The 22,871-nt window shown below is 37.7% G+C and overlaps 2 protein-coding genes across 3 annotated transcripts; one reads left to right on the top strand and one right to left on the bottom strand.

The window, feature by feature from the left end:
• Positions 1 to 590: 590 nt before the first annotated feature.
• Positions 591 to 12,353, bottom strand: LOC106923716 (NLR family CARD domain-containing protein 3-like). Of its 2 annotated transcripts, XM_014996945.2 has the most exons (12): positions 12,266 to 12,353; positions 12,076 to 12,171; positions 11,873 to 11,986; positions 11,160 to 11,276; positions 10,757 to 10,882; positions 9,995 to 10,076; positions 8,004 to 8,217; positions 6,070 to 7,846; positions 5,808 to 5,981; positions 3,598 to 3,771; positions 3,426 to 3,472; positions 591 to 2,346 (listed from the first exon to the last, which is right to left on the bottom strand). In XM_014996945.2, the coding sequence occupies exons 2-12, from the start codon at positions 12,162 to 12,164 to the stop codon at positions 1,778 to 1,780; spliced, it is 3,483 nt and encodes a 1,160-aa protein (XP_014852431.2). In that variant the 5' UTR covers positions 12,165 to 12,171; positions 12,266 to 12,353; the 3' UTR covers positions 591 to 1,777. The 2 variants fall into 2 exon arrangements, with proteins under 2 accessions (XP_014852431.2, XP_087860611.1); XM_088004485.1 differs by lacking the exon at positions 11,873 to 11,986.
• A 1,561-nt stretch (positions 12,354 to 13,914) lies between these two features.
• On the top strand, positions 13,915 to 22,551 carry atp6v0d1 (ATPase H+ transporting V0 subunit d1). Its single transcript, XM_014996944.2, has 8 exons — positions 13,915 to 14,115; positions 14,963 to 15,134; positions 17,576 to 17,754; positions 17,839 to 17,918; positions 18,044 to 18,121; positions 18,240 to 18,416; positions 19,415 to 19,492; positions 21,245 to 22,551. The coding sequence occupies exons 1-8, from the start codon at positions 13,989 to 13,991 to the stop codon at positions 21,404 to 21,406; spliced, it is 1,053 nt and encodes a 350-aa protein (XP_014852430.1). The 5' UTR covers positions 13,915 to 13,988; the 3' UTR covers positions 21,407 to 22,551.
• Positions 22,552 to 22,871: the final 320 nt, after the last annotated feature.

Genomic DNA, 22,871 nt, shown 5'->3' with positions numbered 1-22,871 from the left:
CTTAGGCTACATAAACAGGCAAGGATGCAAACCAAACTTGTAATTTTATTGTGTAACTTCATGAGGAAAGATGCGGCGGCGAAGGATGGCAGCCGTCAATCATAAAAACTGGCAGCCTTTGGTGTAATCGCGAATTTACAGCGAACGCTTTTTACAAGTTAAGAAGGAAAAGCTGCTTATGACACAGTGATATGAATCATGTGGTGTGAACTCAGACAAACTCGGCAGTTTGATCACCAGGTCAGGAGGGAGGAGGTTTGGGTCGGTTTCTAAGCTAGTTTACAACTTTTGTAAATACCGCAGCCTATGAGTCCCACCCAGGTGTGTTACATAGAAACCATGAATAAATTGGCAAAAACAACTTGGGAAAACAATTTCAGTTTATCTGGTAAACTCTCCCGTCCCTCACTTCCCACCTCGAATGATAATGCAAAGGGTCAATACTAAAACATAGAATATTAATGATTCTGATACATTTGCCATTCAGATTTTTGTTTGAACTGTTATAATAAGGTGAAATGAATCTGTTCAGATGGCAAACTTCACTTTAAAACACGGAAAGTACTGAGTCAGGGATCTTAGACCTTAAGTTGTGAGATCAATAACATAACATGGTATCAGACTATATTTATCATACACATTCACACATTTACAAAGAAAGTCACAACAGTTAGCATATAAACACTTTAGAATTGCTCATAAAATTACAGCACAGAAATCTGATTAAATAAAATTAAATCAGTGTGTCTGCAAAATGTCAGATATATATAAAACTTTATTAACATTAAACAGTTAAAATCAACCACATAATGCTTTATTTTGTTCATTAAAATTTAAAATTTTAGCGTTAAATAGAAAAACTAGACATTTTTAAATACAATAAAATTTGGTTCCTTTCTGCAAGAATCTAGTAACTGCTTCACTAATGTAGGCGAGTGGAAAATCCAAGTCTATATTTCCTTTAGAAAAGCAAAGGGAAAATAATTGCTGAGAATTAAAGACACATTTTTATAAATCTTTTAGATTGTTTTCTCTGCAAAAAAGTTGCAGACAATAAACCCAGAGGACAAGTTAAATTTAATAAACTAACTTGACAGCGCTGTTAGTGAATCCTTTAGTTTTTCCTTTAGTTTGAAGTTTAAAATGATTTGTTTTTTTTAAATATTGTCGTCTTCATGACCTGAACCTGAAGGTTTGCTGTCAGAAAATCAGCCAGTTTAGCTTTTGAAGATTTCTTTTCTGATAAGTTCATAGTTAATGTCTTTCTTAATGTTGAGACATTCATTCACACACGAACATGGTTAATTATAATCAATGTTGCTTATTAAAGTAAATTTTAATCTTAAGGCTTTGATGGTTCATTGTGAGCAATAAATTAAATCAAAACCAATAAAAACAATAGATCTATCAGGACGGATTAGAGCAGAGGAGAGGTTAGGGATGATTCTTCTAGAAACCTGATGAACCTTTTCGGTCTGAAGCTTTGATGTTCTCCAGATGTGCCTGGTTTCTTCTGGGTAATTCAGTTTCCTCCCACAGTCCAAGTTAAGCAGATTTGAGTTTCTAGATTATGTGTACATATGTGTGTGTGTTGATTTTTGTTGGATATGTTCTCTGATCATTCTCTTTGCAAATTGAGCATTTACATGCTGAGAGTTCAGATCTGAACGATAACCTTGTATTACATATTTACAGAAATGAATAGGTTATCTGTCCATCTTTTGAGTGCTGCCGAGTTCACTTTGTAAAACATTCTTCTCAAAAGGATCAGCCATCATTATTCAACCTGAATCAGGTAAACTAAAGAGGATTCATCATCAAGCTCCTGGGTTTGTTCAAACCCAAATGCAGCATAGAGTGGTTCAGTGAATGTTGTCTGAAACGTATGAAGATGGCTCTTTTTTGGGATGGAAGCTCTTCTAAGGAGCAAGTAAAAGGACACAGTGCCTGCAGACCAGTCCAAATACACTCCCAGCGTGTTGGCGTTGGTGTTTTCGAGCGGTTTTACTGCTGTTGGTGTGTTGTTGTGCCAGGCAGTGAAACTCTGAGGACTGCATGAAAGAGCCCAGGACTGATCGTTCCCACCAATGCAGCACTCGTCACTCTCCCCCTTCCTCCTGATTCCTTTGTATGTCAGTCCTATTCTGACTGTCCCTTTCCATCGGACCTCCCAGTAGCAGCGACCAGACAGACCATCAGTGCACAGCACCTGCTTCCAGGTGTCAAACCTCTCTGGATGGTCGGCGTATGGCTGCTCCTCCTTCACCACCTGCACATGTTTGTTGCCCGGTGACAGCATCAGATTTCTGTTTGCTGTGCCGGGATCCAGTATCTGCTCAAGGAAGACTGACGAACGACAAAAGACTGGAGTTAGTGCACATTTTTATTTTCATAAATCCATATTTGTGTCATTATTTTCATCTTGGCTTTATCTAGAATAGTTTATATACCTTAATTACTTATTTAGGGGTTCAAAAATAAAGCTTTATAATCCCATTAATCTCAGATGTCTTAGCCAATAACTTCAGGTTCTCTATGTGCTTTTACCATAGAGGGCAGAATTGCCAGACATTTTAACAGACTCTCCTTAGCAGAGTCACTGAATACTTGATAAGATTTCTGCCCTGATCTGCGCTGCATCAACTCGTTCCAGAATCATACATCAAGCCAGCAATCATCTGCACAAGACAGTTTTTCAAAATCAAATCAGTATGACAGAATGAAATGACCTTTGATATGGAGCTCAGCAAGCTTGATAAACATATTTCTACATAAAATGAATTTCAAAAAACTTGTTTTACACAAGTTTAGCAAATTAGTGGCATCTGGTTTCAGTTTTACTGTCAATATCACTGTTGGAAAGACAGTTAGTTATGGCACCGAGATATTTAGTTTGTATTGAATGTTTCTCATTTAATGTGTTAAGGTGTCAAGAGACATCTGGTGGCCAGTATTGGTAACTGCGCTCTTTAGTTTAAAACGAGTTAAGCAACATAAGCAGCGCTAATTTTGTGCTAACATTGACAACACATAGGTTTAACATAAGAGCTGCATAGACAATTGTGTGTTTTGTCACTGTAGATACGCCACGTTTAGCTCAGGCTTGATATTATTGGTTGTTTGTTCTGTCATATTTGAGGCTGTTTATGGTAGGAGCTACATGCTAATGCTATCCACACTGTGGAATGTTTGCTGTGTACTGTAATCTCTGCTAAACATATAAGTTATGAGTGTTTAACACCTGATTGTTCAACAAAACATACAGACTAAGAATATCTGTCTTTATAACCTTTTATTTGAGGTTTGTCTTAATGTCACTGAATCTAATCTGTATGAATTTTATTGGTATGAATTTGAATTGTAAATAAACTGAACTGAAATGGAAAGGAATATAGAAAGTAGGACACTAGAAAGGTTTTACTTACACCTTTGGGGTGATGGATTCAGGCGATGTTTTCCACAATGATCCCAGCTGTATAAGAAAGAGGAAAATTAAAGATGTTGAAGATGTGCTGTGAATATGACGAGTTGAGCAGGTACACATAGTAATCGTTTTGTGCTGAAATGATTTATCTGGATGAAAATAATTAAATGTACTTTAGAGTTTTCAGTTTCCAGTTTGGATCCTTCAGCCCAGCAATAAATACATCCAGTCCTGATCCTCCTGGATGGTTGAAGCTCAGGTCAAGCTCTCTCAGATATGAAGGATTGGAGATCAGAGCTGAAGCCAGATATGCACAGCCTTTCTCTGTGACCAGACAGCCTGACAAGCTGTAAATATTCATCAAAACATATTGTTACATCAGCAACTTATGAATAAATGTAAAAATCCAAGCTATAAAAACCATACACTGAAAGAATTTCCCTTTACACAGGTTTTTCTTCAGGGTGTCCATATGTGCTCTTGGCACCCGGATACCAGAGGCCGCAGTTTGATGATTGACTTTGTTGTCTTTTTTTATCTGATCTGTCACCGAATGTCCTGAACATTTGGGTGAAGAGGTCAGCTGACCACTACTTGGTGGTGAATTGGCTCCAATGGTGGTGAAAGGTACCAATCAGACCTGGCAAACCCAAGCGTATTGTGAGGGTTTGCTGGCAGTATCTGGCAGAGTTTCCTGTTGGATTGAGCAACAGTTCCAACCTCAGGCACAGCTTTGAGCCCCTCCTGGAGGAGGCAGGGACACTGACTCAGAGAGGGAAGTTCTGTGCCTCCGTTGTGAAGATGGCTGACTGGAGCTGTTTTTGTCCTGGCCGTGGATCACTGGACCAGCTCTGCACCCTCAGTAGGGTCCTGGAGTTTGCATGGGGGTTCGCCCAACCAGTATGTGTTTTCTGGACTTGGAGAAGGTGTCCATCTGTGTTTCTTGGGGAGTCCTTTGGGTGTGTATTCTGGGAGTATGAAGTATCAGGCTCTTTGATAGGGGCTGGTAGGCTGCTATGTGAGTGATGCCAGAGCTAAGTCTGCATTGCTGGCAGTAAGTCAGGCTCATTTACAGTGAGTTGGATTCTGCCAAGGTTGCCTTTATGAACATAATTTCTTGGCACAGCCAAGGTGTTTAGGGATTTTGTTTTGGTGGCCTCAGGACTACACCTTTGTATTTTGCAGGTCATGTAGTCATATTGGCTTAAGGGCTGTTGTAAATGATTATTTTGGTAATTACATTATATTTTAGTAACATCTATTGATTATTCTGACAATCAAGTTATCGGATAAAAAAAATTATGAAGTATAATATTGTTAATATCACCATGACAGCAGTACTAATATTGTCCCAAATTTTCATATTTGTGCATCCCTAACAATTACTTTTCTGTAGTCTAAAAAATTAACTAGTAACAATAATAGCTTACATATACAAACATCTGAAATTATATTCAATTTATTAATAAAGCAGCAGGCTCACAAAGACACATAACAATGATTATGTTTATGAATTCATTCAATATAATAGATGAACTCTCACTTTGTCCAGACATTTACAGCTTTTGTGTACATGTACGCAAAGGGATTTGGCACCTTTGTCACACACAGAAAAACACATCAGCTATGTCCTGCCATGGGGTGCTCTGCCACTCCTTTGTCGCGACCAAGATGGTAATGAAATTATTTTCTGATTTGTCTGTAAAGCTCTGCTAAACAATCAACTACAGCAGCCCGCTGTGTCCCATCTATATCTCCATGAGTCTCCGCTGTACCTGTATACGTACACCCACCTTCTTTGGGTCGAGTCTTTGGGTTGGGGAACAGCTCCTGTCCCAGGTGGAGGAGTTTAAGTATCTTTGGATCTTGTTCACAAATTAGGGACAAAATGGAATGGATGATGGACAATCGGACTAGTATTGCATTTGCAGAAATGCACACTCTGTGCCAGTCTCTTGTGGTATAGAGAGAGGAGAGCCAAAAGGTGAAGCTCTCAGTTTTTCGGTTGATCTATGTTCCTACCCTCATCTATGGAAGAAGCTTTGGGTAGTTGTATCCACGAGAATGTGGATACATTTGGTCAAAATAAGTTTCCTCTATCTGTGTTTGGGCTCTATTTAACTGGTCATCTGGGAGGGGCTCAGACCAGAGTCACTGCTTCTCCACATTGAGAGGAGCCACTTGAGATGACTTAGGCATCTGGTTTGGATGTCTACCTGGTGAGGGGTTCTGGGCATGTCCCACAGAGAGGAGACCCAGTGGAAGACCCAGGACACACTGAGGGACTATGTTTCTCGCCTGACCTGGGAATGCATTGGGGTTCCCCCAAAAGAGCCAAAAAATCTTTAAAAATATATATTTCCTCAATCTTCCAAATACTGACCTGAGAACCTTCAGTTTACACTTTGGATTCCTGAGTCCATAAGAAAGCAAATCTACTCCTTCATCATGCAGATCATTGTCACTCAGGTCCAACTCTCTGAGGAAAGAGTTCTCAGCAGTTAACACTGGCACCAGATGTATACTGGTCCTCTGTGACAGGTTACAGCTACACAGCCTGAAAGATAAATTCCAGATCATTACTTATTTTCATTTTCTCTCTTAAATAAATAGTAACATTTTCTTGAATTTTGTGTGATACATACAGAGACTTCTTTGATACTTTCACCACTGGTGCTAGCCACATAAGGGCTTCATTTGATTTAGAGAACCTCTTGAAGTCAAAAACATCAAACACTTTTTGTGAAGACAACAAGACAAAGGTCAGTGCTGACCACTGAGAAGAGGTGAGCTCTTTTTCAAGGACTTCTCCACTCAGGTACAGCCGTATCTCCTCCTCTAGAGAGTGGTCATTCAGTTCATTCAGCCAGTGAAACATCCGGATGCTTTTCTCAGCATCAGGACAATCCCTGATATTTTTCTTGATGTGTTGAACAAGCATTTTTTGAACCTGCGGAACATTTTTGGTCTTTTTCAACAAGCCTTGTAGGAGGTCTTGGTTTGTTTTCAGTGAAAGCCCCAAGAGAAAGCGTGTAAACATGTCCAAGTATCCATCTGGACTCTCCAAAGCCTTGTCCACTGCACTCTGGTAAAATTGTTTAAATTTAGATTCGGGTTGCAAAGCACTGCGACTTCTTTTCACCAGATTGTCTCCAGCCTTCATGAACACCAAGAAGACATAAAGTGCAGCCAGAAACTCTTGAATGCTCCGATGGACAAAACAAAACAGCCTTTTCTGGTTCAGGATGCTCTCTTCCTTGAAAGTCTCTGTAAACACTCCTTGGTAAGTCGATGCAGTGTTTATGTCAATGCCATATTCTTTTAGGTCCTCTTCATAAAAGAGCAGGTTTCTTTTCTCCAGCTGCTCAAAGGCTAGTTTTCCCATTGCAAGAAAGATTTTCTCAGTCTCTGAATTCCAGATGGAATCAGTCAAAACTTTTTTCTGATACTTGGCATTGTCCTGTTTGACCTGTACAGCCAAGAAGTGGATATACAACTCAGTCAGGGTTTTGGGAAGCTCTGTTTTCTCTTTATCTTTCAGGACCTGATCCAGAACTGTAGCGGTGATCCAACAGAAAACTGGGATGTGACACATTGTGTGGAGGCTTCTTGATGCCCCAATATGAGAGATTAATTTACTGGCCTCTTCCTTGTCTTGGAATCTCTTCCTGAAGTATTCTTCCTTCCGCTGGTCTGTGAAACCTTTGATTTCTGTCTCACTGTCAACATACTGAATAGGGATCTGATGGACTGCTGCGGGTCGTGTGGTTATCCAGAGACGGGCTGAGGGAAGTAGCTTCCCTCTGATTAGGTTTACGAGTATCATGTGGACTGAGGAGGGTTCTGTAACATCTGTCAGAATCGGAGTGTGGTGGAAGTCCAGAGGAGGCTGAAGTTCATCCAGACCATCAAAAATAAACACAATCTGGAACTCTTCAAAGTTGCAGATTCCTGCTTTTTTTATCTCAGGAAAGAACTCATGGATCAGTCCCACTAAGGTGATGTTTTGAGATTTCAGCAAGTTGAGCTCTCGGAAGGTGAATGGGAAGATAAACTGTATATAGTTGTTGGCTTTACCTTCAGCCCAGTCCAAGGTGTACTTCTGTGTCAAGAGTGTTTTCCCAATACCAGCAGCACCTTTGGTCACCAGCGTTCTGATTTGATCATCTCTTCCAGGTTTAAAAACATCCTCACAGCTGACGGTTGTTTCTGGATCATCTGGTTTCAAGGATGCTGCTTCAGATTGTTGGACCTCATGCTCATTGTTGACCTCTCCTTTCTCTTGCTTTGTGACATGAAGCTCAGTGTAGATCTGATTCATAGACGTCAGTTTTCCTCTCCATGAATTACCCTCAAACAGGTACTGACACCTTTTGGCCAGGCTGGACTTTAATTTCACCTGGCAAATAGCAACTTGAGTTTCTGAAACAACAGACAGCATAATATCCTTGTTGTGAATATTAGGTAAATACATGAAACAAAATCTATATTTTCTAAGTTCAGGATGTTTTTATTGATCCAGATAAAAAAAGTCACTGTCATGACACATTAATAACAAAAGAATGTGATCATTTCTCACTATTTTGTAAAGAATCAGCCAGCTGCTCCTCATTTCTTCTCTTCAGGAAGTTCAGTGTGATTTTCAGGAATGCATCTCTGTTGTCACTCCTTTGCTCTTCATCACCAGCTGTTTTATCATCCACATTAAGACACCCTGAGCCCTGTGGACTCAGCATGTTCTTCATCTTCTGCAGTTCAGTCCTTACAAAACTTATAATGTCATCCTCAATCACCTGGAAAAGCACAAAAATCCTATGACACCTTTTTTCAATAATAATCGGAGAAAGGGCACCACCTTGCATAAATTAACCAAACATGAAACCATAACAGATACTGGCGTCTACGTGCTATGGAAGATTTTCTGAAGCCATATTATACTCCTATTGTTGTTACATTTAATGAAAAATACATCTGTTAAATAAATGGCATTATAAGTTGTTCCAAACTGTGTGTGTTGGCTGCTTGAGGTCAGAGGAGGATGAATCCTTCATGCTATGATCTCAGCACCTCTAGAAGGTCAGAGCACTTCTTTTTTCTCTCCATAGTAGCTCTGCCTGGTCTGGCTTTCTGCTTGGCTGTGATACCATCCTGGACAGAGGCTAAGATGATGCTGCCAACAACTAAACATTCTCCCTCTCTGGCTGTTAATTTTTTACTTTTCATTAAGATAGAAAGAACTCCCACATCGGTTCTTCTGGGTTTTTTGTGTGGATCTGCTCTGTCTTCTCCAAGAACCAATCGGTCGTGGCAAATGGCCATTGTACTGAACCAGGTTCTGGTTACCAGGTTCTGGTCCTGCTGGAGGTCTCTTCCTATTAAAGGGGAGTTTTTCCTCTCCGATGTTGCTACATGCATGCTCAGAATGAACGATTGGTGTGAAGTGAATGGCACAACTCAAGCAAGTGTCTGTTGTTGCCAAACGCTCATCCAGGAGCAGTGAATGCTGCAAGTCAATGACTCGATGCAATCTTCCAGGTTTCCTTAGGAAACGTTTTCAACTGATTTGAATAATGAAACAAGGTGATGGACTGTTTGATAACTAGGACTAATTGTAATGTATGATTTAACTGAAGTAAAGTGCCTTCAGGCGACGTTTGTAGTGAATTGGCGCCACATAATAAACTGAATTGAATTGAATGTAACTGAATAGGGTTTGTTTGTGTTACACCATTTACACATTTACATTGCATCCACACCAATTGCAAATAATTGGATGATTCTCCAATGTTATGCAGGTTAATTATTTATTTTGGTTCAGCTCTAGTTACGTTAAGTTAAAAAAACACTTTATTCACAATAGGAATCAGTCTGTCTTCTCTTTTTTCAGACCTCTTGAGCAGGGATGTGACACTGTGAGCATTTTATATATTTTCTTTTTTAAATAATTTTTGCTCCTGGTGGTTTTTATCTGTTGGAGGCTTTACAGGAAGAAAGCAGAGACAGAAGGATAGGACATGCAGTAAATGACCAGGGGGCTGGAAACTGAACCCAGGACTGCATATGATGCACCTGCTTTACTGCTGGGCCTCCTGGTACCTGGCTTTGGATGAAGTGAACATGTGTGAGAAACTTTTAACTCAGTCAATTGAAATGTTTTATTTCATGAGCAAAAACTCTGGTTCCTACTTTTCACCTGTTTTCTTTGATTATTGACTGATTATGACCAACAGCTCATTATCAGTTTCCTACATTGTCATTGTTGTTGCTGCATTGACCGAAACTAAAATTAGCTCATCAAGAGGCTATGTCTGCCGGTAAACGGCAACAATGTGAACAAACAGGTTTTAGGTCTTTAAAACTTGGGACTTTCCTGATGGGAAATCTGATGTGAACCAACTCTTTAGGGTTATTTCCTCTCATTAAAATATGAAAAAGTTATACCATTTGAGAAAGTTTATTTTGCTGCTCAAACCATTCACAGTTTGTCCTGAACTCAACTGAAACTAAGCTGAAAAGAAAACCAAAAACAAAATGTGTGTAAGATCTGAAGAAATAAAGCTGCATTTATACCTTGAAAACAGAATCCAGATGCTCTTTATGGTCTCTGTCAGTCTCTGATCTCTGGTTGGAGAAAGTCGATATTCGAGCCAACCTAAGAGACGAAGAAAAGAAATGAAGAAAGGCCACAGCAGATTACAGACTAACTTTAGTCCACTGCAGTCACACTCACTGTGATACAGCTTGGTGTTACCAAGGCAATGATCTGTTTGTTTTGAAGCAAAATAATGCTTTGGTAAGATTGTAATAATTTTTATTATAGTGCCTGATTTATTATTCACCTGTTTCAAAAATGTCCTGTATTTCTCTTAGGTACCTGCTAGAGTCCACTGCAGTGCAGGCCGTCTTCAGCTCAGATAAAATGTCATTTTATATTCAAAAATGAGGAAATTACAGTTCTTGATTCTTAAAACAAGCTGAGCAGAGAGAGGGCCTCAATGAAGCAGAACTACCAATTATAACTAAAAAAGCTTAAACTTTTGTATCTTCTCATTGTTTTGGTTCATCTATGAATAGATTTTATAAAAAGCTGCCAGTCTGGTTTTCATCCGGTTTATTTTTATTTCTTCTCAGAAACTACTCTCACATTCCTCTTTTTTTAGCTAATTATGACGCAAGAGCAGCCATGACATTTCATATTTGTTGCCATGGCACCCTTATGTTGTTCTTTTAGCACTTTTCAAACACAACATAAATTAGTTGAGTTTTTGTTTATGTAATGAATTTGTGTTAGTCCCGTTTTAAAAGGCATTAATATGTGTGATAAAGTCTTACATTTCCAGAACCGAGTGGCCTCGTGTCTTGGGTTCAGTTGGTTCATCTTTAGATTCCTCAGGACTCTCAGCAAACGTGGACACCAAACATGGCTGATGTGGTTCTGGTGTCTCCTGATCCACTTGGCTTCAAAACAATATTAAGATTTATTAGTTACATTTAAAAGTTCAAGGTAGTTCAAATCTGTGTCACACATAAATTTGAAATTCGTTATTTCAACAGCTGGTCAAAGTCCATAGTAATTACTGGACTTTGATAAATCTGGTTTCTGCAAAGTCAATTGGTGTCAACATAATATAAAATTTAAATATTCACAAATAGTTTCAATTAATATTTGTTCCACAAATAAAATGGAAAAAGTTTTATTACAACTGAAAATTCCCATAATAAAGTACAGTCTCACTTTTCATTTCCGGTGGGTTCTCTTTGCTTGAATTGAATTGGGTGATCTTTAGACCTGACACCTTCCATGGACTCACGATTTGCCTGGGAAGGTCCTGGTCCGTGTAGTTTCCTTTGGCTTCAAGACAAAGTGTACATCAAAATTAGCTATTACAATTGTTTTGTTTGAATTTAAAATGTGTTTTAAATTCAAACATATTTAATCAATTATTTCTGAGTATGGCTCAGTAAAGTCTTATATTTTATTATCAGATAAGAGGCGATCAAGTGATTCTCGTCTCTTCTGAGCCTTTTGGATTCTACACACAGGTTGACAGATAAATCTGTTCTCTGGAAAACCATTTGGCGTCAACACAAACTGTGAATAACCAGAAACCATTTAAATTAAAACTTGTTCTTCAAATAAAATGTCAAATGATTGACTAAAAAAATGTTCTTTTCAGAGTCCTCCTTCCTTGAATTCAATTAGCTCAACTTTAGACCAGTAAAGTTTTTGTTTTAATGTAAAAATAGTTTAAATCAATATTCTTCTGTGTATTGGTCAGTAAAATCTTAAGAGGTGATCAGGTGATTCTGGTCTCTGCTGGTCCATTTGGCTTCGACATAACATAAAATCGGTCACGTGAAAGATTTAGTATTGAGTTTAATCTTTTTGACTAACCAGAACACTTTCTACTAGCTGAGTAAAATCTTATAACAGTTAAGAAATCTTACATTTGACTTTCAGGCGAGACGTTGTTGAAATAAATTGGTTCAGTTTTAGACCTTTCAGTCGCCATGGACACGCAGCTTAAATCAGATGACTCTGGTCTTTCTTGTTCCGTTTGGCTTCAGCACAAAATGAACAGATAACATTTATGTTAGAGCAGAACTATGAGCTGAACACTGTCAGTAAAAAACATAATTCATATTCTCACCTGTTATCTGTAGCCTGCTTGTTCATATGTGCAGACAAAGTAGATTTAGGTGAAGAATTGTTTTCCTCCATTTCCTCATTTGAAAGCATTTTACGCCTTTGGCAAATATCAGGTAGAATTGTCATTTGAAAAATAAAAAGAAATAAATTACAATTAAATACATGCAGTTTAAGCGGTTAAGGATTCCTACCTGTAAAGGTTTAATCCACGTCAGAACGATAAACCAGTGTAAAACACAGCATCGCTTCCCAGATGAGTGAGTGAGTCTGATTTGTTGTCACTCTGGTTAAACCAGTCAGTCACATGGATTTTGTGTCTGATGACAGGAAGCAATGTCAGCGTAATTTGAATACAGCCACTTACTGGACTGGAGCACAACTAGTTACCAGTTAATGTTTGGTTTGAGCACTGGTTGTTCCTGGTTTCTTTTTGAACTTGCTAACCAAATTCTTCTCCATCTGATGGTGACAATTTGGGTCAAAGTTGACCCAATTGAGTGTTTTAACATTGCAATGAATCAAAACACTCATTACAGCTGGGTTTGAAATAGATAAATCAAGCTAACATTAAACCAACCTTGATCTTATAAAAAATGTTTTACTTTGCTTAAAAACATTGTGACAGGAAACATTCATTCAGACACAAAGACGAGTCATCAAATATCCATCCAGCAAAAATCCAGCGATCAAGTTGAAGCTTACTAATTAACATTTATTCAACTATAAATGGGGATGTATACAGACATATTTAATAAATTAGAATATCATTGAAAAGTTTATTTGCTTCAGTAACTTACTAATGGAAACACATTATATAGGATAATAAAAACTAATGTTTTCAATCCTTTATTTCCACTAACTATGATGATTTTCTGCTTACAGGTGATGGAAACACAACATTTAAGATTAGAACATTACATCAGACGAATAACAAAACAGTATATGAGATGTAAAAAAAAATAAATTACATAAATATACAAATTTTATATAAATCAGGACTTACATGTAAGTTACATTGTGTAAAATCATTCTGCCATGCACAAATGATGGTTCAAATAAATCAGCAAAAGTAGTAGATGAGTGCATTTAAACTTCTAACAGAACTTTTTCCAGATCACAATGAAAGTGAAGAATTCATGGAAATTTTGATCTTGAAGAGAGAGTTATTTCATATAAACCTGATAATTTTGTTTTTATGTCTGTTGCCATTTTACTTTATGGGGTTACATTCACTGCCACTTCCCTGTGATTTTTGTCTAAAAATTGGCGGCTAAATGCTACTCAATATGGTTTACATTTACATTCTTACATTAATTAATTATTAGATAATGAATACACCAATCTGCTTTGTTTCAACAAGTTTCAGCATTATGTCCCCATGATCATTATCTAGGGTCTGACCATTCATACATCACATATTTGCATCTTCTGTACTGAATATTGCAGTATGTAACGTCATTATTCATCTATTATGACATAAGTTAAAGACTTCTGTTGAGTGTCTTAAAAAATTAGCTCCCAGAGGATCAACAACATGAGACTGGGGCAATTTTGAGATACTTAGTAGATTTTAACAAATTCTGTGAATAGTTTGAAATCTCTATTGATTATATGTTTTTATGATCATTCTCTGTTTTATTTATTCGTTTATTTTCCAATCATGTTCAAAATAAACAATGAACTAAACTAAATACTGTTCATTTGGCCATCACACTATCACTCGAAAAAATGGCAGCGAGCAGCGAGGACATTATTGCCACCTACTGGTCAATCTGCGTCACTGCCTCCTTACTCCAAGTTACGCAGAAGCAGGTGACGGATCAGATGACGGTCACGTGGCTCAGTCAGCTGATGCTAACTCTTAGCAGGACTGACGGTTTCCCAGCGGCAGCGACGGTCTGACGGTCAGCCAGGATGCCTTTCTCCGAGCTGTATTTTAACGTCGATAACGGCTACTTGGAGGGCCTGGTGAGGGGCTTCAAAGCTGGAATACTGTCTCAGGGCGATTACCTAAACCTGGTTCAATGCGAGACTCTGGAAGGTGAGATAAAGGAGACCGAAGCTAACGGCTAAATGCTAACATCAGCTGTCATCAGCTCTCTGTGAGGAAATGAAGGCTTTTAACTGCAGACTTGAACCTTGCAGAAACTAGTTATTATTTATAATAGTCTATACGCATCAAAAATCATATTAATGTGTCCTGATAATATTAAACGATTGAGGAACTACGCGCTTGTCAATGCTAGTTAGCATCTCTATGTTAACTGGCTAGCTAGTAAATATAGGAAATTGTTCCCGAGATTATTGGGCTTTTTAGGGGAAGTGAAGCAGCTTTTTTCTCCACTGCCATTTCTGTGTTTTTATTAAGATTATAAATGAATTTATAAACAAATCCCTGTAATAGCTTACATTCAGATATTCAGCTCTTATTTACAATATAAAAATTTTCAAAGTTACTTTGTTTTTATTCCTAACTACAGATTTATTAATTGAATTACATATGAATTAAATGACGGGGAAAGACTTTACCTTTATGTCATTATGTCGGTATGAATTAAAAATAAGATTTTGGATGCCCTTTTTCACTGCTAAAGCAAAGCTCTGAAATTGCAAGTTTTGCAAAATACTAATCAAAAAAGTCAAAAAGATGCTTCTTACTCCATTAAGGATCGGACATTATAATTTTGTTTCACATCAGTTTTACAAGTAGAGAAGCTTGAAAAGTACTTGAGATTTTCCTGAAGTCAGACTTTCTTTTGCTCTGAATAGATTTTTATTAACATGACCTTATTAATCACCTAAATGTTTTCATGTGTTCTCGTCCCTCCCAGGATATAATATATCATATATGTTAATCTCCATATTCTGTCTTTGTGTTCTCCCTGCAGACCTGAAGCTCCATCTGCAGAGCACCGACTACGGCAGCTTCCTCGCTAACGAGGCGTCTCCGCTCACCGTGTCGGTCATCGACGACAAGCTGAAGGAGAAGATGGTGGTGGAGTTTCGCCACATGAGGAACCAGTCGTACGAACCTCTGGCCAGTTTTATGGATTTCATCACGTAAGTGGAAATCCACCAAATTGAATCCGTTCCAACAACGCCTCTCACTGTTTCCTGTCTCGCACTATAATGAATTTTCACATTCAAAATTACTTCATTAATCCCAAAGGGAAATTAAGTGTTGTTAATTTAATTTAAATTAAATTTAGTCATAAATTTAAATTAAAGTTCTGTTTAAGGTAGATCATCTAAATGCTTTAGATTGAAAAGCAATCCTCAGCACTCTGGAAACATTTGTTTTGTGTTTAATTTAAACATACTTATAGATTTAAACAGTGGTGGAGAAAGTACTCAAAAAATGTACTTAAGTAAAAGTACAAATACACAGACAAAAACATACTCAAGTAAAAGTACCACATTAACATTTTACTTAAGTAAAAGTAAAAAAGTACTGGCTTTTAAAAATACTTAAGTATTAAAGTAAAAGTACTTGCTGAATGCATCACCTAATGCCTAATACTATATCATTAAGTGAACTGATCGTATTTAATTTTAATACATTAGAAATGCGCCATTTTAATGAACAATGCCACAGATAAAGCATGTTTTTATTGTGTTTACTCTCAGTAACATAGTTTAGTTTGGCAGGGGAGGACATGGAACCAAGGAGCCAAGTAGCAGAGTTGTAGTCTAGAGCACCAAACCCAAGAAAATTAAGACCAGCGCCCTGCGCTACATGACAATAAAATTAAGTGCACCTATCAACATTGCTTATCAAATTGATCTGAAAGATCCACTTTCCCATAAAAACACCTAGATATTAAATACTTAGAGCTTAAATACATTTAACCAGTATCAATTCAAACTCTTCTTCATTCTGATTTGCTCTCATCTCTGTGCCACAATCCGCAGAGATCTCCTGCCATCCCTAAAAAAAATAACGCCCTGGGCGGTTGGCCATATTGCCCATGTCAGAAATAACAACTCTACACCATTAAACATAGCAATTAACAATGCTCAACTATGAACACTGTCCAAGGCCCAATAAGCAAGAAATAACCAAGCAGAAGGAGCACCGTCCATGTCTCCCACCATGACATGTGGCGAAAACAAAGAGCAATGAGCATGCTCTGTATTCTTACGTCCTTGTTTTATTTGTTCGCCAATTAAATAAATATAAATATATTTTGATGAAATAAAATAGCTACTGCAGTGTACGCAGAGCATTACAAGAACAAAGAACGGCTCTCAGTGAGGCTTCAGTCCTTTAGGACTTAGTCAAGATCCGTCCAGAAGAATCAGATCGTTCCTGAATGTTATATCACTATATTGCACTTTGGTCACAGCGTTGTCCCATATAGGCGACACCTCAGTCAACAACCTCCACACAATAATTCAGCACATGAGTGACACTTTTTTTCATCGTAGAGGCAACATGTGTCTCTGTACAGCTAGCTTTGCTAGCATCACGTCCACAGATCTTACCTTTCTTTAAGCTTTCCTTCCAAGTGACGCTAACAGTTGGACTCAGTCCCCACTGTGAAAGCGAAGCGCTGCTTATTTTACATGTCGCCATATCTTATGATTTATGCAGCACTATTATATTACTGACGCTCTGAGCGCGCGCTCAGAGGAAACTGACGTGCGCATGTCTTGGACCTGAGTAAAGGTGGAGGCGATGGGTGACAACAGACACTAAGTCACATTATTGCTTGGATTTTACGGCGCCACCTTAAGTCCCTGAACTTCACATTTTAACGGAAAAAAAACCACAACGCGACTTGGATGTAACGAGTAACGCAACATTTTTGTAGAAATGTAGTGAAGTAGAAAGTACAGATACTTACTGTAAAATGTAGTGGAGTAAAAGTAGAAAGTATCCATTATTAAATATACTTAAGTAAAGTACAGATACATGAAAATTGTACTTAAGTACAGTAACGAAGTACTTGTACTTCGTTACTTTCCACCACTGGACTTAAAACACATGAAAAATGAATGCAAATAACAGTTACATTAATGATCAGTTATTGGGGTGATTAATCCAATAAAAAATTTGGTACATTCTGCAGATTTTTCACTGAAATGTTTTCATACAATATTAGAAACACATTAAAAGATGCAAATAAACAATTCAATCCTTTTTTAAATATGAAGACAAACATTTTATTGCCTAAAATGCAGCCGCACATCATTCCTTTAGTGGAACATCAATACAATGTAGGGCTGATCTGTTTTTTTGTTTGTTTGTTTGTTTTTTAAATACTAATTAATAATTTGATACAGACAACAGATTTTTTTTGTTAAATGTAAAATGTACATATTTTTTTACAGCTTTGACTTAATTACTGCTTTGAGTGTTATTCTGTCAGCAGATAACTTTTCTTGCTCCTATGCTCCAGTTAGCAATTAATTAATTTCTAATTTACTTGACGATAATTTCAATAATCGATTAATCTGATTAATCGTTTGATTAAGGCTTCATTTCTCGTGCTGTGCAGGTACAGCTACATGATTGATAACGTGATCCTGCTGATCACCGGCACGCTGCACCAGAGGGCCATCTCTGAGCTCGTCCCAAAGTGCCACCCGCTGGGCAGCTTCGAGCAGATGGAGGCGGTCAACATCGCTCAGACCCCCGCCGAGCTCTACAACGCCATCCTGGTGGACACGCCGCTGGGTAGGAGAGGCGCCGGTAGCCCTGACTGGAGGCAGGAACACAGACCAGTCTCATGTTGATGGATGTTGTTGTGTTTTTGTCCAGCTGCCTTTTTCCAGGACTGTATATCTGAGCAGGATTTGGATGAAATGAACATTGAAATCATCCGTAACACACTCTACAAGGTAAATCCTCTGGTTACTCTGATGCTTTATTTATCGTGCACTGAAAACTTTAGCTGTGTAAATAGACAAAATATAATTCCTGTGTTTATTTCTGTAGTTCCTAAAAGCTGTTTGTCTGTCTTCAGGCTTATCTGGAGGCTTTCTATAAGTTCTGCTCTAACCTGGGAGGAACGACTGCAGACACCATGTGTCCGATTCTGGAGGTCAGCGTTTACTTTACAGAACAATCCAGCATCCAGATGTTTGTAGTTTTTCCACCAGTAATAGGAAGTACAGAGTGTTTGGTTTCACTTTTGTTTTTTGTTCCCGTTTCTGCTGCAGTTTGAGGCTGACAGACGAGCTTTCATCATCACCATCAACTCCTTCGGCACAGAGCTGTCCAAAGAGGACCGAGCCAAGCTCTTCCCGCACTGCGGCAAGCTTTACCCAGAAGGCCTGGCGCAGCTGGCCAGAGCCGACGACTACGAGCAGGTCAAGGCGGTGGCTGATTATTATCCTGTAAGTCCAGAAACCTTCAGTATGTCGTCACCTGTTGGTTAAATTCACAGCGAGTTTCACACTGTGGGTCTTTTTTCCTTATTGAAGCAAAATCAGCTCTGGTTTTCTAGTTAAAGCTCAAGTCTGACTGGTGACGTAGGCAGAGTGCTCAGAAATGGCAGCACTGCTTTAACCTGTTTTCACTGAAGTGAAAGTAAAAAGTGGCCGTCTAAGAAATGACTCAAGTAAGAGTAAAAAAAATATTTGGTAAAAAGTTTACTCAAGTACCGAGTAACTGATCAAACTATCAATCATATAATATTTAGAAATTATATCATCAGACGGACCAAGATGTAAAGTTAACTGGGAATTTTGGTATTTAAAGGACCAAAATGACAATAATTCATAAAAATAACAAAATCAGGCAAAATAGTTTTTTTTTCCAAATCAGTTTCTTTCAATAAAAATTTTTTGAAACTTTAACAGAAACTGCAGGTGTGTCTCTGCCTGGTCAGTGTTTGGATAAAACATGTTTGGCAGAAAATCCAGAAATGTTACTCAAGTTAGAGTAGAAATACTTAATAATTAAAGTACTCAGTACAGCGTAGTAAAAATACTCCTAAAAGTACATTTCCTCAAAGAAGTTACTCAAGGAAATGTACTTGAGTAAATGTAACTAGTTACTACCCAACTCTGTTTTTTTTTCTTGAAAAATAAATAACCTAAGAAAGGATAAGATCTGAATATATTCAGTTCATTTAAATCATTACAAAAAATAATTAATAGATTACAGAGTAGTTCCACCAGGGGGCGCTGCCTCACTCCATACACGTTTCCTCCACATTTAAGTTTCTAAAATGTTTTTTTTTCATACATCTAAAGCAGAACATGTTTATTTAATTTTCTCCTCAGTGTTTTCCCACATTGCTGCTTTGCTTTTCTTCCGTTGATTATCAGAATATCCCAGTAAAAACAGCTCAGATTTCCGTCTGACTGTTTCTGATTTTTCCTCTTTCCAGGAATACAAGCTGCTGTTTGAAGGCGCTGGGAGCAACCCAGGAGATAAAACCCTGGAGGACCGCTTCTTTGAGCATGAGGTGAGTCACTTTTTCTGACACATTATTCCTGCGTTAACAGGCGCTGGCTCGGTCCGAGAACCTCTGCTCAGTCCGAGTCACAGTCATGGGACACATTTCACCAGGAGGAGGCCGTTAAAGGCAGCAGGACAGCAGGCAGCTCGTAAACACGCTGCGGCATGCAGCTCTTAGTCAACTACATAATCTGCCAATATTCATAAATCTGAATCCAGAATGATAGGAATTAAATCTATAATGTATATTTAACACTAGATTTTTATCTAAGTGGTAATAAATAAAATTACTATTAATTACAGAAATGTGTTTCTGTTTCTTTTTGTTGCTTAAACACCAGAAACAGTCACATTTTCCAGTGAATAATTAGTGATTACATAGTGAATCCTAATGGTGGAAAAAGGTCGTATTATTTAGAGCGGTTACTATTTAACTCAATATTTTGTTGCGTCACTTCTGAGAACAACATTATTTTTCTGTTTCTTAGCTTCACTTCATGTGACATCATAATTTATGCAGCTCTGTGTCAATAAACACTTTCATAAGAGTGATGGCTGCTGCACCGTCTGGTTTCTGAGGTCTGACACATTTTAAGATGAAAATATCTTTGTTGTAATTGAGAAAAAAACATATCCTTCTTTCAGCCAGCTGAGCAGCAGTGCACACAACAATTTTCTAATAAAACAGAAGAAAACTCGAGTTACTCGAGTTTGTTGTGGGAATTTATTAAAAGAATTTCAAATCTTAAACATTAAATTAATTTTAGTGGTTTTGGTGCCGGTTTAGGTTTTTCCAACTGCATTTGAACGTTTCACACTGATAACTGGTTCAAACAGCTTTGACTCGTTTAGTTTAGTCTAGTCAAATCCTGAAGATCTGGATCGTCTCAGCATCTGGTTCTGATGGTTTGTGTTTCCAGTGTTTTTGTTTTGAAGATGTAAAATATTTACAGACTTGAATACAATCACAGCTCTGAGCCATTTGTTCTGCTGTCGCTGAGACACTGACCTGCGAGGCTTTAGGACCAAATGTTTACGGGCTTTGGTCCAGGTAGTCCTTTACTGTGTTCAAAACAAAAACCAAAATGCATCAAAATGCCTTCTGGTGAAACAGAGACTCTGTTTCTCTTCATTCTGGACAAAAACAGTGAAAGATGGTCCAGGCCTCCAGTGTTTACCTGGATTCAGAGGAAATGCTCCAATATCTGCATTTATTATTATTCTCTCAAACTGCGATCAACACGGCTTTTGATTCCTCATGTGTTTCAAAGTAAAGAAAATAAAAGTCTGAAAAATAATTGTAAGCAAATTTGTTATAAAATCTGATTTTTGATGTAAAACAGAGGAAAACTTTTTATTTTAGTGTCAAAATTCAGAATAAACCATAAAACTAGGCATTCTGCAGAGCGGGAAGTTTCAGAGTGTCCAGAATAATCAGCATATTATTACAGAGACATTATGATCCATGGTAATTATGGTTCCAGCTGTGTGTGGTTTTTCTTTTCTCTTTTATTTGTTGCTTTTAGTTTTATTTTGAGTTTAAATGAAAGAAAAATGTAAATTTTTATTCATCTTTCAGACTGTAAACCTTTATTATTATTATACCATTATTATTTTGCTTTAAAATAGTCTCAAAACAGCAAAAACATCTGGGACAATTTATCGTCCAGCAGTACAGTATAGTATACTGTTGCAGTATAATACATGTCTGTTGTTTTTTACAGGAGGTTTTCATTTCCTTGCTGTTTGTTTCGTGCAGGTGAAGCTGAACAAGCTGGCCTTCCTCAACCAGTTCCACTTCAGCGTCTTCTACGCCTACGTCAAGCTGAAGGAGCAGGAGTGCAGGAACATCGTGTGGATCGCAGAGTGCATCGCCCAGCGGCACCGCGCCAAAATCGACAACTACATCCCAATATTCTGAGCGCTCAGCTCCACCCCTCATTTCATCTGGTCGCAGTGTAAATTGAAATCGAATTTGGCTCCAATTCGTCCGTCTAGATGTCGGTTGGTTTTCTACATGGTGCATTTCCTGCTCTGCACTGAAAAACAACATTTTACTAAGTAATTTAGTCGAGTTTCTAGTGCAACTATCTTAGTTCACCTTAAATTAGACAAAACTAACTTACAAGTAACTTTTAGCAAGAGATAGAAACTTGTTCTAAGTAAATAATTCCTTAATATCAATGAAAACATTTTAGTTCCACTGACAGATAAATTAACTTTTAAGATATGAAAAATGTTTTCTTTTCAGTGAAATTATTAATCTGCCAATGGAACAGTATTTATTTCATGAATATTAAAGAATATTGACTTTAAACAAGTCTCTACATCTTGTTATAAGTTCCTTGTAAGTTAGTTTAGTCTTATTTTATGTGTAATAAGACATTTGCTCCAGAAACTGGGTTAAATTGCTTGGTGAGGTTTAGTGTTTTTCAGTGTGAAGGAATCAGCCGAGGCGTTTTGTTCCTGTTTTGAACCCATTTGACTTTCAAACACGTGTGTGATTGTCTAAACTTTTCCGAGCTCGTTGTCCTCCCAGTCCTTCAGCCGCTTAAATAAACTCCAGACCAGATTTGCAATTTCTTAAACCAGGATCTAGTCGGCGCGCCTCAGCTTTTGATTTTTCTCCCTCCAGCTCAGATAATCACAGGATGTGATTCTCACCTCCCCTCTTATGACGACGTATAAAATAAAAACCCAGAAATCTGAGATCCAGCTCCAGACATTCCTCTGCTCTGTCCGAACGTCAGAGCTCGTATTTATTTCTGTTCTGGTGTTTGTCTGCATGTCGTTTGTCTTTTCCCAACAAAATGACGAGTAAAACGAATGAATCTGATTATTTCTGTTAAATATTAAAAAGCTGAGCTGTCACGTTTCTGTTCATGAACAAAGTGAATGCTTGTGGTTAAATGGAAAACGTTTAAACTATAAAGGAGAAGTAGATATTTAAAGATGATTATATGATTTTGTGTTCTCATGCTGTATAAAATTTGATTTCTTAATGTTTGTATCTGTTGTTGTGAAATGTGTATTATTAATGTGACAGTAATAAACAGTCTGAAGAAACGGATCTTTTTCATTTATTCACATTACAAATTAAAAATGAAAGTATATTCCAGCAAAATATTTTCAGTAACATTTGTTCTGTATTTTACTGTCCAAAGAGTAACAACTCTGATTGTCTTAATATTTTCCTAAATGTGTAAAGCACCAAAAGTTGATTGTTAAAATTTCAGATTATTTTTACTAACAAGCAAATTTCTGACTTTTCAAACTCCACAAACTTTTTTCTTTATTTCTAGGAAATTTCTCAGATTAATCTCATAATTTTAGGGGTTTTTCCCAAAACTTTTACTTTTCAAGTTTAGAAATCTTCATGTCTTTTC

Source organism: Poecilia mexicana, unplaced genomic scaffold, assembly GCF_051168715.1.
Source record: "Poecilia mexicana isolate PSO_F unplaced genomic scaffold, ASM5116871v1 scaffold_3, whole genome shotgun sequence".
Taxonomy (NCBI): Eukaryota; Metazoa; Chordata; class Actinopteri; order Cyprinodontiformes; family Poeciliidae; genus Poecilia; species Poecilia mexicana.
Note: the sequence above shows the minus strand (reverse complement) of the source record. Positions and strands in the feature narration are given on the sequence as shown.